At 37.7% G+C, this 16,386-nt stretch overlaps 2 protein-coding genes and 1 long non-coding RNA gene across 11 annotated transcripts in view; 2 read left to right on the top strand and 1 right to left on the bottom strand.

Annotated features, from left to right (window-relative positions):
* Positions 1–16,386, bottom strand: part of LOC133249993 (uncharacterized) — a 350,474-nt gene that overhangs the window by 135,162 nt on the left and 198,926 nt on the right. For all 8 annotated transcript variants that reach the window (XR_009737194.1, XR_009737201.1, XR_009737199.1 and 5 more), the window contains exon 4: positions 1,703–1,900. This is a non-coding gene — a long non-coding RNA (uncharacterized LOC133249993). The remainder of the gene's footprint in view (positions 1–1,702; positions 1,901–16,386) is intronic.
* Positions 1–16,386, top strand: part of MYOZ2 (myozenin 2) — a 385,146-nt gene that overhangs the window by 193,910 nt on the left and 174,850 nt on the right. The gene's annotated exons all lie outside the window — the stretch shown is intronic.
* The window catches only part of SYNPO2 (synaptopodin 2), a 204,923-nt gene that overhangs the window by 146,446 nt on the left and 42,091 nt on the right, over positions 1–16,386 (top strand). For both annotated transcript variants that reach the window (XM_061421161.1, XM_061421160.1), the window contains exon 2: positions 14,774–14,925. In XM_061421161.1, coding sequence (XP_061277145.1) covers positions 14,774–14,925 — 152 coding nt within the window. The remainder of the gene's footprint in view (positions 1–14,773; positions 14,926–16,386) is intronic.

Here is a 16,386-nt window from a genome sequence, read left to right as displayed (position 1 = left end):
GGTGACTTTATTTTTCTGGACTCCAAGATCACTCCAGATGGTAACATGAAATTAAAAGATACTTGCTCCTTGGAAGAAAAGTTATGACGAACCTAGACAGCTTATTAAAAAGCTGAGACACTACTTTGCCAACATGGTCCATCTAGTCAAAGCTATGGTTTTTCCTATAGTCATGTATGGATGTGAGAGTTGGACTACATAGAAAGCTTAGCACTGAAGAATGGATGCTTTTGAACTGTGTTGTTGGACAAGACTCTTGAGAGTCCCTTGGACTGCAAGGAGATCCAACCAGTCCATCCTAAAGGTAAATCAGTCCTGAATATTCACTGGAAGGACTGATGCTGAAGCTGAAACTCCAATACTTTGGCCAACTGATCTGAAGAGCTGACTCATATGAAAAGGCCCTGATGCTTGGAAAGATTGAAGGCAGGAGGAGAAAGGGACGACAGAGGATGAGATGGTTGGATGGCATCACTGACTCAACAGACATGAGTTTGAGTAAACTCTGGGAGTTGGTGATGGACAGGGTAGCCTGGCGTGCTGCAGTCCAGGGGGTCACAAAAAATCGGACTTGTCCGAGTGACTGAACTGAACTGAACTGGTGGATCGTAGCCCACCAGGCTCCTCTGTCCGTGGGATTTCTTAGGCAAGAATACTGGAGTGAGTTCCCATTTCCTTCTTTAGGGTATCTTCCTGACCCAGGGATCGAACCCAACTCTCCTTCATTGGCAGGCGGATTCTTTACCACTAAGCCATGGGGGAAGCCCATTCTACAAGACACTGTAGTGTTAATGGGAGACAGCATTGTGTTGTGAGAAGATAATTCATCCAGCAAGCACTGACTAAGCATTCACTGCATGTCAGGTTCTTAGATCTTAGATCTTTGTGTTTCTGACTCGCCTTGGCCTTTCCTCATGAGGCTCACATTTGTGTCCTTTAGAAAACCTTACCCCCTCCAATAATCCTTGGCTGTATATCCCTGCTGCATGTTTCCACTGCATATTGTGTTAAGTTTAATCATAGGAGTTGTCATACTTGGTTATAATTACCTACTTTCTTGTTTATCTTAGAATATAAAGCTTTTGAGGGCACTTCAGACCTCAGAACTCTGTCCATGAGAGACAAGCACTGACTATGTAGGACAATCACCAAACCAATTAATTAAATGAGGTAATGGAAGCAAAGCCTCAAGTTCCAACTCCATTTCCTTTGTAAATTCTACAATGACCTCCAGCTAAGTGAAGAGGGCGTAGCTGAGGGCTCCTGCCTACCTCTGCAAGCCTCCCTCTGGCTGGCTCTGACTGACTAAGACATTTTTGGCCAGATGATGACAATCTTGCAGTCTCTTGTCAATCAGAAATAAATAGGAGAAGTATTAGTCAATCCCAGCAAGGAGCATGACTAATTTTAAAATGCATCAATGGAAGATGGATGTGTGTCTTATATGGACACAGAGGGCACTTGGCATGACCTGATTTCTCTTCTTGAAGTACAGGATTTGGAAATCACTCCCACAGCCCAGCTACGCTCATGTGGAGCTGCCAAGGCAGATGGAGAGCATAGGAAGCTGCAACAGCACCTGTGGTAGTGTCTCAGCTCCAGTGCCTCACGCTGCTTCTGCTCATGTGCTTATCTCCATAAATTACAACCAGACCCGCATTTGGTGAAGTTGTATGTTTTACTGGTTGCCTTGTGACCTTACCTCTCATGGGGCCAAGGGAATGATGGCAAAATGGAGTGACTGGCAGGAGCTGCTGCAGAGTTGCTGTTGTGGCCATCCCCTTTGCTGGGGAAAACTCAGTTATCTCTGATGTCCAGTATCCAATAGAACCAGTTTTTTCCACAGATACACTGGGAATTTCCCATTCATCCACGTGTTACTTTTGGAGTAATTTCAAACCTAAAAGAGATGACAAAGAAAGAATATATAGAAATTAGTAGGCTTGGGAGCAACTATTGGCCCATTGCTAAAGGAAGTTGAAATAGACTTTTGGATAAAATTAAATTTATTCATTTTGTTGTTGTTATTTGGTCGCTAGGTCATGTCCAACTGTTTTTAACCCCAGGGACTGTAGCCCCCCAGGCTCCTCTGTTCATGGGATTTCCCAGGCAAGAATACTGGAATGGGTTGCCATTTCCTTCTCCAGGGGATCTTACTGACCCAGGGATTGAACCCATGTCTCCTGCATTGGCAGGCAGATTCTCTACCACTGAGCCACCAGGGAAGCCATATTGACATATATTTAGCGCATATTTATTGCATGCCTATATGTATAAGACATGCATTGGTCTATAAAAGAATCAAAGATCTTTGAACTGCAGTTACAGCTCTCAATGAATTTTGACTAGCCAGTAGTTTGGAAACTGAAAAGAAGTTATTTTCAAAACCCCTTGACACCCCAGCCCAGTTCTCCTCTCTAAGACAATCTGGGTTGAAACTGCTTGTTTCTGCATTTCTCCAGATCCCCAGAGTGATCTTTTATTTGAATTCATGGCTGTAGCATGAGCTCTTAGCACATTCTCTTAAAATGTATCCCTTCTTGGCTTCTGTCAGACTTTCTTCCCTAGGCTGGACCTTACTCTGGTTTGTCCCTGCATTGTGTTTGATGGAATTTCCTTTTCTCAAACTCAGACACCCAAGAGGCTAAGGATGCATGTTATGTATCCTGGTCCCTTTAGATGTTATGGTTGTTGTTGCTCAGTCACTAAGTCATGTCTGACTCTTTACGACTCCATGAACTGTAGCATGCCAGGCTCCCCTGTCCTTCACTGTCTCCTGAAGTGTGCTCAGATTCATGTCCATTGACTCGCTGATGCTATATAACCATCTCATCCTCTGCCACCCCTTTGTCCTTTTGCCATCAATCTTTCCCAGCATCAGGGTCTTTTCCAATGAGCTGGCTCTTTGAATCAGGTGGCCAAAGTATTGGAGCTTCAGCAACAGTGCTTCCAATGAATATTCAGGGTTGATTTCCTTTAGGATTGACTGGCTTGATCTTGCAGTCCAAGGGATTCTCAAGAGTCTTCTCCAGCACCAATTCAAAAGCATCAATTCTTTGGTGCTCAGCCTTCTTTAGGGTCCAACTGTCATATCTGAAAATGACTACTGGAAAAACCATAGCTTTGACTATATGGACTTTAGTTGGCAAAGGGATGTGTTTGCTTTTTAATATGCAGCCTAGGTTTGTCATAGCTTTCTTTCCAAGGAGAAAGTGTCTTTTAATTTCATGGCTGCAGTCATCATCTGCAGTGATTTTGGAGCCCAAGAAAATACAATCTGCCACTGTATCCAATTTTTCGTCTTCTATTTGCCATGAAACAATGAGACTGGATGCCATAAGCTTAAGTTTTTGAGTGTTGATTTTTAAGCCAGCTTTTTCACTACCCTCTTTCATCCTCATCAAGAGGCTCTTTTGTTTCTCTTCACTTTCGGTTATTAGAGTGGTGTCATCTGCATATTGAGGTTGTTGATATTTCTCCCGTTTGATGAGTAGTTCTCAAAGTGTGGTCTGCAGACTTCTAGGGTCTCTTAGATGCTTTCAGTGGATCTGTGAGGTCAAAATGATTTTCATAATGGTACTAAAGACATTGTTTTGTTTTGTTTTTACTGTGTTGACATTTGCACTGATGGTGTAAAAGCAAGAGTGGATAATACCTTAGCATTTGAGGCAGTACTAGGAGTCCTTGTATTCATCATTGTCATCGTTTCACTTAAGAAACAAGAAGGTGGTTTCACATAAGAATGTCCTTGACAAAGCAGTAAAAAGTTTGCCTTTTATTAAATTTATAGCACATATCTTTTAATATTTTGTGTGACAAAATGAAAACACATGTATGGCATTTTGAATGTTTTGAGGAAGTACTTGCACAATTTTTTGAACTGCAGGCTCAATCAGTGATTTTTTTTCACAGAACATCATTTTTACTTTAAAGACTGACTGACAAACTGTAATTATTTAGACTTGGGTATTCAGCAGACATCTTCTAGAAAATGAGCAAAGTGAGCTTGTCACTTCAAGAAAAACAACTGACAGTATTTGTGTATTTGCAAGGGAAAATCAGAAAGTTGCACCTGCCACCATGAATCTGACAACTTCCCAGTACTTAAAGATACCGAAAAGAGTGGGACATGATTTAGTGACTAAACAACAACAACAATACTCAACACTTCTCTGATGAGGTCATTGATGATATTAAGGAATGTGATTTTGTATATTGTACAATCCATGGGGTTGCAAACAGGTGGAAATGACTGAGCAACTAACACACACATGCATGTGATTAAATGTATCAACATTTAGAAGATCTGCATAATTCATTGAACCAATATTTTCTAAATAACTAGTGTATAATGTAACAGAATCATGCACAGTTCAAAGATCTATCCAAAGTGCAAAAGAGACTGGGGGATTTTAATATAATGAAGTATGAAAAGTTCATGGCTATGATTTCAGATTCTACATCACAACTTGAGAAACTGTCACTTACTGAGTTTGATGTAGTGTCATGGCGTATCCAAAGTTATGTGAAGGGCTATTAAAATACCCTGCCCCTTTCTAACTATGTATCTGTGTGAAGCTACATCTTCATACACTTCAGTCAACACAGTGTAACACGACAGCATGAATGCAAAAGCACATGAGAGAATCCAGCTGTCTTCTGTTAAGCTCAGACATTAAAGAAATTTAACAGAAATGCAAAAAACATATCACTATGTTCATCAAATTATCTTAGTGTCAGAAAACATGGTTATTTTTCATAAAACACTTGTATTAACATACTTTTGGATTGATAAAAAGTTCATTTGGGTTTCCCATAAAAATGAACTTTTGGGCCCTCTAAAATTACTGAATTTTAAAATTAACAAATCAATTATAGATCTTTTTATTTCTAACATAGTAAATACCAATAGATAGTACTCACAAGGACAAAATATTTTTTTAGGTCCTCAATTATTTTTGAGAGTGTAAATAAGTCTTTAGACCAAAATGGTTGAGAGCTGCTGCCTTAGGTCACATACTTTTATATACTAATGATTGACTACATGAACTTCCAGTTAACTAAAACTTTGGAGGATATCATTCCAATTGGCCCTTCTCTGAAAGGCATAGTCCTTGATTAACATTCCTGGGGCCCCTGTATCAGCATATCTAGAGCTATGGAAAAACAGATACATTTTTCAGGTACATGGGACATACTCATATCTGAAATAAAATAATTTCAGTAAAAATAGCAATACAGGCAAAGTATTTAGGACCTCAGATTATGAATTCTAATCCAGTTCTCTATTAATGTAGCAATGCCTTAGGCCTAGTTCTACCTTTAAATAGAAAAACTTCTATTTTATCTGTTTGGAATGATATTCTTTCTAAAAGATGTCATATGTTTTTCTACATCTAATCAACCTACCACAAAGATTTAAATATTTTAAATGACTTGTGATCATTATTATTAATTCCTATTATTTTACTCAAAGTAGAGGCACTAAGTCTCACTGAGTATGTGGAAGTTTTTTATACTTTAATTAAATGTATTCTGAGTATTTTTTTTTTAAAGATTTTTGTGTGTTTTTAAATGTTGGCTTTTACTTTCTTGCTTTGGTGTTGTATTAACTGTAACATCTTTAACAATGTTCATGTTTGCCTCTCCATTTCTAATTTTCTATAAACCAAACAAGCTTATTAGAATTGTATAAAATTGAACAAATAGACTGAAAAAAAATCCCAGATACTTAGAGTGATGTACAGAAGTTTTAGGTAACTGTATTTTTTACTGTATTTTAACCACTCAAAATACTGTTGAGCATACTTACAGGTTTTTTAGATAGCTAAGTTCTTAATAGATGAGGTATTGCAGCATAATAAACATTTAGTTAATAGTTGGGTGTACAATTAATAAATATAAACAGAGACTTGAGAAACACAAATAGTGAGTTTCTAGCTTTATTCATTTCTGAGTCTTCCTAATTATACTACTTATTTATCTAATCTTTTAGGTTTTACATGTGCTTTTTTTTAAATGAGGTCTTGAAAAAAAATTTTTTTTAATTCTGTGTAAATATTTATAAAAAGAAATGTGCATATAGTTCAAAGCCTTTGTGCAATCTTTCAGAATTTAATCCAACAAAAAGAGTAGACAGGGACATGTCCTACATAAGGCTCTGGTCCATCAGTGTTTTTCTGAAAGAGCTGGGATGTTTACATTCTTTGGAAGGAAAGAAGGGCAGAGAATACCATTCCATATTTGTACTTGTTGGTTTTCTAGCATCATGGTGGCTGCTTTCTAACAGCTCATAGCACTAACACTGTGGCATCGTTTCTGCCTGGGGAATCACATTGGTATGCAGATTCTTAAGTATGCAGCCCCCATGGATTAAGGCCCTCATTCCTGTCAAAGAGAGTTATTTACTTCAGGAATTTTTCCAAAGTTGCTACCAGGAATACTTTTTACTTTTATGGTGACTTGGTCCCTAAGGATAAAGACAGTCATCCAGAAGGAAAACTTTTTGCCAAGTAGCTGCGCATATATTTACTGGGCAGAGCAGAAAAGTTCCTAATCTTTATTAATTTGAGAACAGATTATTGAGTGTGGATTCCTAGTGTCTACTTGTATTTTGCACTCATGACCCGACTTGTATATATAGTTGAAGAATTCTTTTCACTAGACAATTCGTGTAATTTAATTTCTTATTAAGTTCTTCACATACTTATCAATGCTTTAATGGAGAAAAGCCTTGCTTAATTTTAGGAATTATCTATTCTTCTTTTAGAACATTTGTGTGGACAACAGTAGATACTGATAATCATTTCACTTTATTCCTTCTAAGTTCTTCACAAACTCATATTAAGTTCCTAGTAAATACTCTAGAGTGGCTTTTCTGAAACTTGCTTCCTTGTCCTCAAGTTTTAATCCCTCTCTGTTTTTCCTCCTTTATTCTTGGCAGATGGTGACCCTATACAATTTATCTAGTGTAAGTTCCTGCACTGTCTATCCTGTCTGTCTTGAAATACCAGCATTTGTGTCCATCTTTTTTTTCCTTTTCTGTATCTGAGAAACAGTTGCCCTTTTACCCTTGTCCTTTTTTTACCTTCTATATTTGCCCTTAATTCTATCTTTCTGTATCAGCTCACAGTTCATTTGCAGGAAATAGACGCCTCTTTAGTTATTTTAGGGAGAAAAGGAATGTCAGTGCTTATAGAATTGTCGAAAGCTCTGGAAAGACAGGGCCTCCAGAAATGGCTTCAGATAGCACAGCAGAACTGGTTATCCAAGGGACTGGCAACATTTGCCACAATCAGGAAATTAAGGAATCAGGAAGCTATTGGGCTGGCCCAGCGCTGGGTCTAGGGTTACATACCTTATCTGTGATTTGGGATTAAGAAGCTGCCAGTAGAACTGCTGTATCTAGAGTAACAATCATCTCTAACAGATCTGCAGCAGCAAGATGGATGCCTTACAGTCTAATTCCTCTCTTTGCTTAATTCAGTGTCAAGTGCAAGTTTCTTACAGGTACACCTTCTTGTTGAAATTACACCACACCTAGAACCTAAGCTGAAGGAGAGTCTGGGAAATGTTATTTTATCTCCTTTGCCTCTGCTGCACACAAGACACATTCCAAGGGGCTTGAGACAAAAGTCAAGCAATCCATTTAACTGTTGGCCAGTCTTTTCTACTGACTCTTGATTTACTCAGTTACTAGTTCTATTTCTTATTTATTTATCCCAGTCTAGATATTTCCTCAACCTTTTTTTCCATTTCACTGTTTGAATTTCTGCACTAAATTCCAAGATTTTTTTACCTCCTACTATTAATATTTTTCTTGGGTTATTATTATTTTTATTACATGGTATGCTGGTCCTTATTGTTTTTTGTTTTTTTTTTGTTTTTTTGCCTTGTCATCCTGAAACTGTTATATTCCTATTGATTTCCAAAAATATTGTGCCACCGTAAACATGACTTCCCAACAACTTGTAAACTCAGTTTTGGTACTAGAAAACCCCTCAGCAGGGGCTGAGGTTGTATTTTGGAATCTGGATAGGAAACTCATTAAAAGTAGGATTATTTGCTTATTTCTAAGACCTTAACCATACAATATTGGTCTTGCTGCACCTTCCACTGACCATTCTGACCATTTTTCTGGACAGCTGATGAATACAGGGTTACCTAAGTCTTCAGTTTAAGAGCAACCTGGGGTGAGGGAATGCTTATTAAATTTTGTCTCAGAAGTATGAGGTAAGTTTTGCCAAAAGCCTGACGTGGAAAATTGAAGAAGGGCTGGGGGTTCAGAGGAGCTACTAGATCATAGACTACTTTCCACATTCCCTTAAAATGTTTTTACTTGTCTGAGATCATATCTATCATCCCATCTTGGTTATCCTTAGGCCCTAAGACTTTATTTTATGGATTAAGAATAGCCTTGCATGGGCTAGGCTTCAGTTCAGTTCACTTCATTTCAGTCACTCAGTCGTGTCCAACTCTTTGTGACCCCATGAATCACAGCACGCCAGGCCTCCCTGTCCATCACCATCTCCCAGAGTTCACTCAGACTCACGTCCATCGAGCCAGTGATGCCATCCAGCCACCTCACTGTCTGTCATCCCCTTCTCCTCCTGCCCCCAATCCCTCCCAGCATCAGAGCCTTTGCCAGTGAGTCAACTCTTCACATGAGGTGGCCAAAGTACTGGAGTTTCAGCTTTAGCATCATTCCTTCCAAAGAAATCCCAGGGCTGATCTCCTTCAGAATGGACTGGTTGGATCTCCTTGCAGTCCAAGAGAGTCTCAAGAGTCTTCTCCAACAACACAGTTCAAAAGCATCAATTCTTCAGCACTCAGCCTTCTTCACAGTCCAACTCTCACATCCATACATGACCACTGGAAAAACCATAGCCTTGACTAGACGGACCTTTGTTGGCAAAGTAATGTCTCTGCTTTTGAATATGCTATCTAGGTTGGTCATAACTTTCCTTCCAAGGAGTAAGCATCTTTTAATTTCATGGCTGCAGTCACCATCTGCAGTGATTTTGGAGCCCCAAAAAATAAAGTCTGACACTGTTTCCACTGTTTACCCATCTATTTGCCATGAAGTGATGAGACCTGATGCCATGATCTTCGTTTTCTGAATGTTGAGCTTTAAGCCAACTTTTTCACTCTCCACTTTCACTTTCATCAAGAGGCTTTTTAGATCCTCTTCACTTTCAGCCATAAGGGTGGTGTCATCTGCATATCTGAGGTTATTGATATTTCTCCTGGCAATCTTGATTCCAGCTTTTGCTTCTTCCAGCCCAGCGTTTCTCATGATGTACTCTGCATAGAAGTTAAATAAGCAGGGTGACAATATACAGCCTTGACGTACTCCTTTTTCTATTTGGAACCAGTCTGTTGTTCCATGTCCAGTTCTAACTGTTGCTTCCTGACCTGCATATAGGTTTCTCAAGAGGCAGGTCAAGTGCTCTGGTATTCCCATCTCTTTCAGAATTTTCCACAGTTTATTGTGATCCACACAGTCAAAGGCTTTGGCATAGTCAATAAAGCAGAAATAGATGTTTTTCTGGAACTCTCTTGCTTTTTCAATGATCCAGCGGATATTGGATAGGCTTATTTATACTAATTTTCTCTTTCCTTTTCATGTATTTTAATACATAGAGTAGTGGAATTTAAGGAGGAGATTGTCTTGGTTCTACCACTTACTCTGACATCTTTCAAGTGGACTTGTCAATGAACTGGATGTGAAAATACAGCCCATGAGTAAAGATTTAGTTTTGCTAACAGGAATCTGACACAACTGATATGTCACATACAATATACAGAATAGCTTAAGTCCAAGGTTCTATGAGAACTCAAATCTTGTACTTGCTTTCTAGTCAGCTCTGGAAGATGTGGAAATCAAGCAATAGTAGGTTAATAGAAAAGGAGCTCCTTAAAAATTTTACCAGGGAATTATTTATCATAAAAGTAAATAAGCAAAGCTGAAACTCTTCTCAGATTTTATTTACAAAGTGAAATAATGTTAAATTTCTCACAGGAGCCTTAACTTTACATTTTCACTTGGTGTCAGTAAAGTAAATTTTACCTGACATGGGTCAAGAGGTTGTAAGCAATAGAACATAGTATTTTTTAAATATTTACATTACCAGTATTTCTCTTAGTTATGTATCTGATTAAATTGAGAGACACTGAAGGGAAAAATAGTATTTATGGACAGAAGCTCACTCATCTGATTAATGTATTAGGTGTGGAATGAAGTCTCTAAGGGAATGTTTTCAAAGAAAGGGAATTATATCACATGCTCACATAAGTATGTTGTACCAAATCACAGTTTGCAAAAGACAGTTTTACTCAATTTTGAATCTGTAACATATTATTTTACAAATAGTCATAATATTGACTATTTAAAAATTAAAGATTGAAAAATCTTTAAAGATTAATATATATAAAGCTCTTAAAATAATAAAAGAGGAAAAAGGAAAACAAAATAAACAAAATCTGTCTTTCTCAACACTGGTTTATAGACTGACCAGGCAAGTTTTTCTCTTTCTCTAGTCTTTTCCATTTGCTCCTTGACTGTATGCAAATTGTTTTTACACTCCTCTCTCTCTCTTCATTCTAGGGTTCATGGTATAGAAGTTAGACTATTGATGAGCAAGGCAATTTGTGTGGTGGTTTAGTTGCTAAGTCGTGTCCAACTCTTGCGACCCCATGGACAATAGCCCGCCAGGCTCTTCTTTCCCTAAGATTTTCCAGGCAAGGATACTGGAGTGGGTTGTATTTCCTTCTCCAGGGGATCTTCCTGACCAGGAATCAAACCTGGGTCTCCTGTACTGCAGGCAGTTTCTTTACCAAGTGAGCTACCAGGGAATCCCTGTGATTAGAAACATAAGCTCTGAAGTCAGAATTCCTGTGTTCAATTTCTGGTCCTAGCTGCATAATTTTAGGCAAAGTACCTCACTTTTCTAAGTCTCTGGTTTCCTCACCATAAAAATGAGGGTAATGACAGTCCATCTGAACATATACAAGTAGAAGTACATTTATACTTCTCATCAAAGTGTTCTGGAGATAAATGATTTAAGGAAGTAAAGGGCTTAGTATAGTAAGTGCTCAATTTTAAAAAGCCACTGATATTTACATATTTATATTATTACTTCTGCTGGGAGACAATAAATATGTTGGTGTTCTTTCTCAATTCAGTTATGAAATATGTACTTACAGAGGAAAAGACAGATGAAAAATTATTTATCTTAGATTATGATGAGCTAATACCAAGTATATGTATGAAAACTGAAAATAAATCCAGATATATTCAAACATCTTACAGACAAATTCTATTGGCATGTTCTTCCTGTGTGTGTGTGTGTGTGTGTGTGTGTGAAGTCAATGCCTTCTTATTCAGTAATCCCTTCTTGAGCACCTTTGTGAGGTGTATGTGCATCATGGAACTTAACATATATTATTTCTAATCTTATTAACCCTCAAGAGAGATCACATTTATTAGTTTTATTTTACATTTTGGAAAACTAGAGCTTAAGAAGGCAATGCAACTCATCTGACTAAGTTCAGAGGGTTAATAAGCACTGGGGCCACGTGTTTGAAACCTACGCCTTCTTTCATCAGGGCTGGTGTTCTTTTCCACTGGGACACATATTTTATGAATCTAGGCTTAATGGCCTTAGGAGAAGACTGGTAGATAAGTTCATTCATACAGATTCAGCATTGTAAATGTTAACGGTTTTTATGTTCAAACTTACTCTTTTTACTGACAAAGTATTTCATTTTAACAAGTAAGAATATTTTCAGGGGTTAAAAATTTTACTCAGATTCATAATAATGCACAATTATACAAATTAGAAAAATGCATAATTGTATACAGAAGGTAAAGATCTTTTATACACTAATAAATGTTTATTCTTCATAATATACCTATGAACAGAATATATTGGTTAAGCTGGTGATTGCAAGGGATATGTTTGGGCACAATTGACTCTGGCAGATAACCTTTGTTTAGTTTAGTCCTATAAAAAATAGAGAAAGAGTAGTCCTTTAGAAAAGCCCTTGTGGCGAGGAAAGTATCACCATATTTAACATGGTTCACGAGGGAAAAATATTTCCTGCTGTTCAGACAATTGTAAAAGGTCAACTAAGCACAATCATAGCAGTTGATTCCAAATGTTGACCTCAGAATGTATGCTCTGAAGGAATGCTAATGGCTCCTACCTCAGTGCTTTTGCTTATTTGGATTCCACTAAAAGCTCCACTTGACAAGCACAATGATGAATTGCACTTTTCCCATCAAGCAACACATGTTTGGATGATAGACAGCTCTGTTAACTTGAGGATTTGTTTACCTTCCAAGAACCAATTTTTCATCTTACTCTGCAAACCCATGAAGCTGCTTAAAACTCATATAACTTATTGCTGATAAATGGAACATCAGCTTCAAGATTAACCTCTGGGAAGGGGATACAGGATATAATGACACATCTGTTTTATCAACGTAAAACCTCTTTGGTCTTCAAAGGGATGAATTTTCTGTTCATATATTAGTACATCTGACTGCACTGAATGAATGATTTTATGCTTCAGAAACATGTTTTATTATCTTTTTTGTTATCTATTTTTAATCTATTTTATTATCTTTAAAAAATTAAATTTAAATGAATGAAATATCCCTAACTTATATGTTCATTGTTGAGTATTGTTTTATCCTTGACTTATTAACAATTCTTTCATGATTCCCCATTATAATAATTTCACACAAGACAGCAAAATGAATATAACTGGCAGTCAATAAACAGATATTTTTCAAAACTGGGTAACTATTCTTTTTCTCATTGTTTTGGCTGCATCCTTAAAGCCTTGGAAATATTGAATTCATTTAATTTTGCAATAAATTGTTGTGTGCTTTCAAAAAAGAAGGAATGAGATTGATTTTTTTCAGAAAAGGGGAAGGCCTTCTTATAATTTATGACAATAAAAGAATAGACCCTCCCAGAAGAAAACTAACTGAAACACTTCAAATTTCATTAGCATCATTGTTCTGGCACTTAAAGATATGCTTCTGCCTCCAGGAGTATCATGTAAAATGTAAATGCACATGGAGATATAAACTTTAGAGCTATATCAGTCAGCAAATTAATTATCATTTAAGACCTTAGCAAGAATTAGTGGGCAACTGTTAGAGATAAACTGAAATACATTTCGTGCCCAATCAAAAGTGAGCCTGGCTATGAAAACACTCTAAGAAATGCTGCTCACCTGGTTCTGAGCTCTTTGGACTCATAATCTTGAGTTTAATAGTCAAATAGGGATCCCTTTGGTGGAAAATATATAGAAGATGATCTTAAAGTATTCTTAACTTTGAGATTGTGTGATCATGATACATGATTCTTTAAAAACCATTAAATTCATATTGTAAAATGAAATCTAAACATATTAGTATCATTTAGGGTCCCAGCAGAAAATAGGTGGCATATTCAAAGGAGTAATTAAAGATAATATAGTACAGGCTCGTGGAAACCAATGAATGGAAATGAAGCACCCAGAGGTGAAGAGCAGGAAGCTATTATTACCCTTGGGTCTGAAGATGCAAGGAGGTGGTGTGTGTTATTGGAACACAACAAGAGTTAAGGCATGGTAGAGCGACAGACGGACAGGAGCTCTGACTGTCTACATCGAGGAGCAAAGCCATTGCCAAACCGTGGCCCAGCAGGTCCAGCAGGGACAGCATTTCCCTGCCCTCTCATTTCCCTTGCTCTTTATCTCTTGTTGGAGCTTCCTGTTGACCAAAGCCAACCAGGAGTCAGCATGCAAGGGAACTTGGCCACTGCAGTCTCTAGAGGCCAGAAAGCAGAGCCAGAGAGGGTAGAGAATGGGCTGAGGGAGAATGACTAGCACAACATTTTACCATAATCATAACTACACAGAATGTTAACCTTCAGGAAGAACTGAATGCTATTCCTCACTTAGGACTGGTGGGAGCTCTCTGCTGCTATTCTACTGCTCTGAATTTCTCTTCTTCCAGCATCTGAAAGTTCTCTTCTAGGTTTTTAGTCAGTTCTTGTTCCACTGAATCTGTGCTAGAATATGATGCAGTCCTTAAGAAGGGCTGTTTTTATTTTTTGCAGAATAATCTTTTTTTTCTTCCTTTTTTGCTAAAGTTTGCTTATTATCAAGTCTTGAATAACTGATTTCAATGAAGGATTTTTCCCTTTGACATAATTCTTAACATCCTGCTGCCTAATTTCCCCCATTTTACTGGAAGGGCTTTCATCAGTTTATTGAGCTGTATAGCTCTCTCCTTAAACTCATTGTCCTGCAATACATCTCCTTCTTATAGTTGGTGTTCCACCCACACTGTCAATGAGAAGGCTCTTAAAATTTATTTTAATGAGAGAAGCCATGTTCTGATTAGATCAAGCTTCACAGTATGAAATATTTGTTTTTAATGTATAACTAAGTTAAACATCTGTCTTCGCCATTCTTCATTATTCTTTATTTCATTATTCTCATTCCTTCACCATAGATTTACTTTCTTTTTTGTCTATTTACCTAGAAAGCTATGAATTGAATGTTTGACAGTATGGTATCCAATAAATTGTAAAAAGGGTGAGAAGTGTTTAAGATTGTCTTATAGGTTAACAGGTGAATTAACACTAAGGGCTGATTTTAGTTTGCAGATCTATTTACTACTCCTAAGTAAAATTTTCTCCAAGACAGTGGCGCGTTTTTTTTTAACAAGTTATATAATTCTAATTATTGCATTCTTTTTTACTCCACTCAGATCAGAAGCCAGAGCAAAGCATCCGGGTCTGGGCTCTGTGAGGGGGATGAAGTGGTTTCTATCAATGGCAACCCTTGTGCAGACCTCACCTACCCAGAAGTCATCAAGCTCATGGAGAGCATAACAGACTCTCTCCAAATGCTCGTCAAAAGGTAAAAAGATTTGTTGGAATATTTATTTTCTCCTGAAGCTACATGGCAACGATTACAGCTCCTACGGTCATATAAACTGTTCTCTATGGGGAAATGAGGGTGCTGTCTATGTCAGTGTAAACAGAAAAACCATAGTGTTTGGAAAATGGTAATTCTAATCAGCTGAATTTTCTGGTTAATTGAGAATTAACTTGAAAAGTTTGTTTCAAGAACTTTGTTTAAAATCTTAGGTATTTTAGACTACTTCCTTAGGAAGCTCAGTATATTGGCATAATATAATACTTCTAGGTCAAGATTAATTATGATCACTAAATTATAAATCCTAGATTTATAGATTAATTTAAAATGTTTACATGTTAAAATGGTACACTGTGTAATATTTGTTTGACTAGAAAGAGGATGCCTAAGAGGAGGAAAAGAATCAAGAAACCCTTAAAAGCAGCCTGATTTCTATTTCAAAAAAACAACAACAATATTTAGATATGGGCAAAAGCTAATGGTTAAAGTTTTTGCACTCTCAATGCAAATAGCTTGTCAATTTGATCTCTCCAAATGCTACCCTCCTCATCTAATTGCTTAAACATGCAGAAGTCAACCTTAAACATAAAAACAAAACAATGAGGGTCATCACAAAGAAACTACAGCATCAACATATTCACCATGTACCAATCACAGTTTAGTCCATATTAACCTTGTGAGGCCCTGACCGTGGCAATACAATGAATCCACAAAGGAAATCTCTGGCTTTCTAGATAAGGCCTTCAGAAAGACAAGAGAGGACTTTTCACACAGAACTTCAAAACCTTCTAGGAGTTTTGCCTTAACTCTGCAGAAAGACTACATAACAGCATTGTTGGTGGTGGTTGCTAAGTCATGTCTGACTCTTGTGACCTTATAGAGTCAGGCTCCTCTGTCCATGGGATTTTCCAGGCAAGAATCCTGAACTGGGTTGCCATTTCCTTCTCCAGGGGATCTTCCTGACCCAGGGATAAAACTCATGTCTCCCACATTGCAGGCGTATTCTTTACCACTGAGGGGCTTCCCTGGTGGCTCAGATGGTAAATAATTCACCTGCAATGCAGGAGATCTGGGTTCTATCCCCAGGTCAGAAAGATCCCCTGGAGAAGGGAATGTCAGCCTACTGTAGGATTCTTACCTGGGAAATTCCAAGGACAGAGGAGCCTGGCGGGCTACAGTCCATAGGGTCACACAGAGTTGACACACAGAGAGACTAACACTTTCACTTTCTTTACCACTGAGTCATCTAGGAAGCCACATACAGCATTACCCCTCTGGTAATCATTCAATATGATTCCATTTCTATACAAACACGAACTTACTTTGGCCAAACTTTTGTGACAATAAAGAAATCTCACAATTCTCTTACAACCTCCCATCTAAACGTTTACCCTCAAGTCCAGTGTGTAAGTGACTGAGATCCTACTTATTTATAACACTGCC

Source organism: Bos javanicus, chromosome 6 (genome assembly GCF_032452875.1).
Source record: "Bos javanicus breed banteng chromosome 6, ARS-OSU_banteng_1.0, whole genome shotgun sequence".
NCBI lineage: Eukaryota > Metazoa > Chordata > Mammalia > Artiodactyla > Bovidae > Bos > Bos javanicus.
This window is presented reverse-complemented; position numbering and strand designations above follow the sequence as displayed.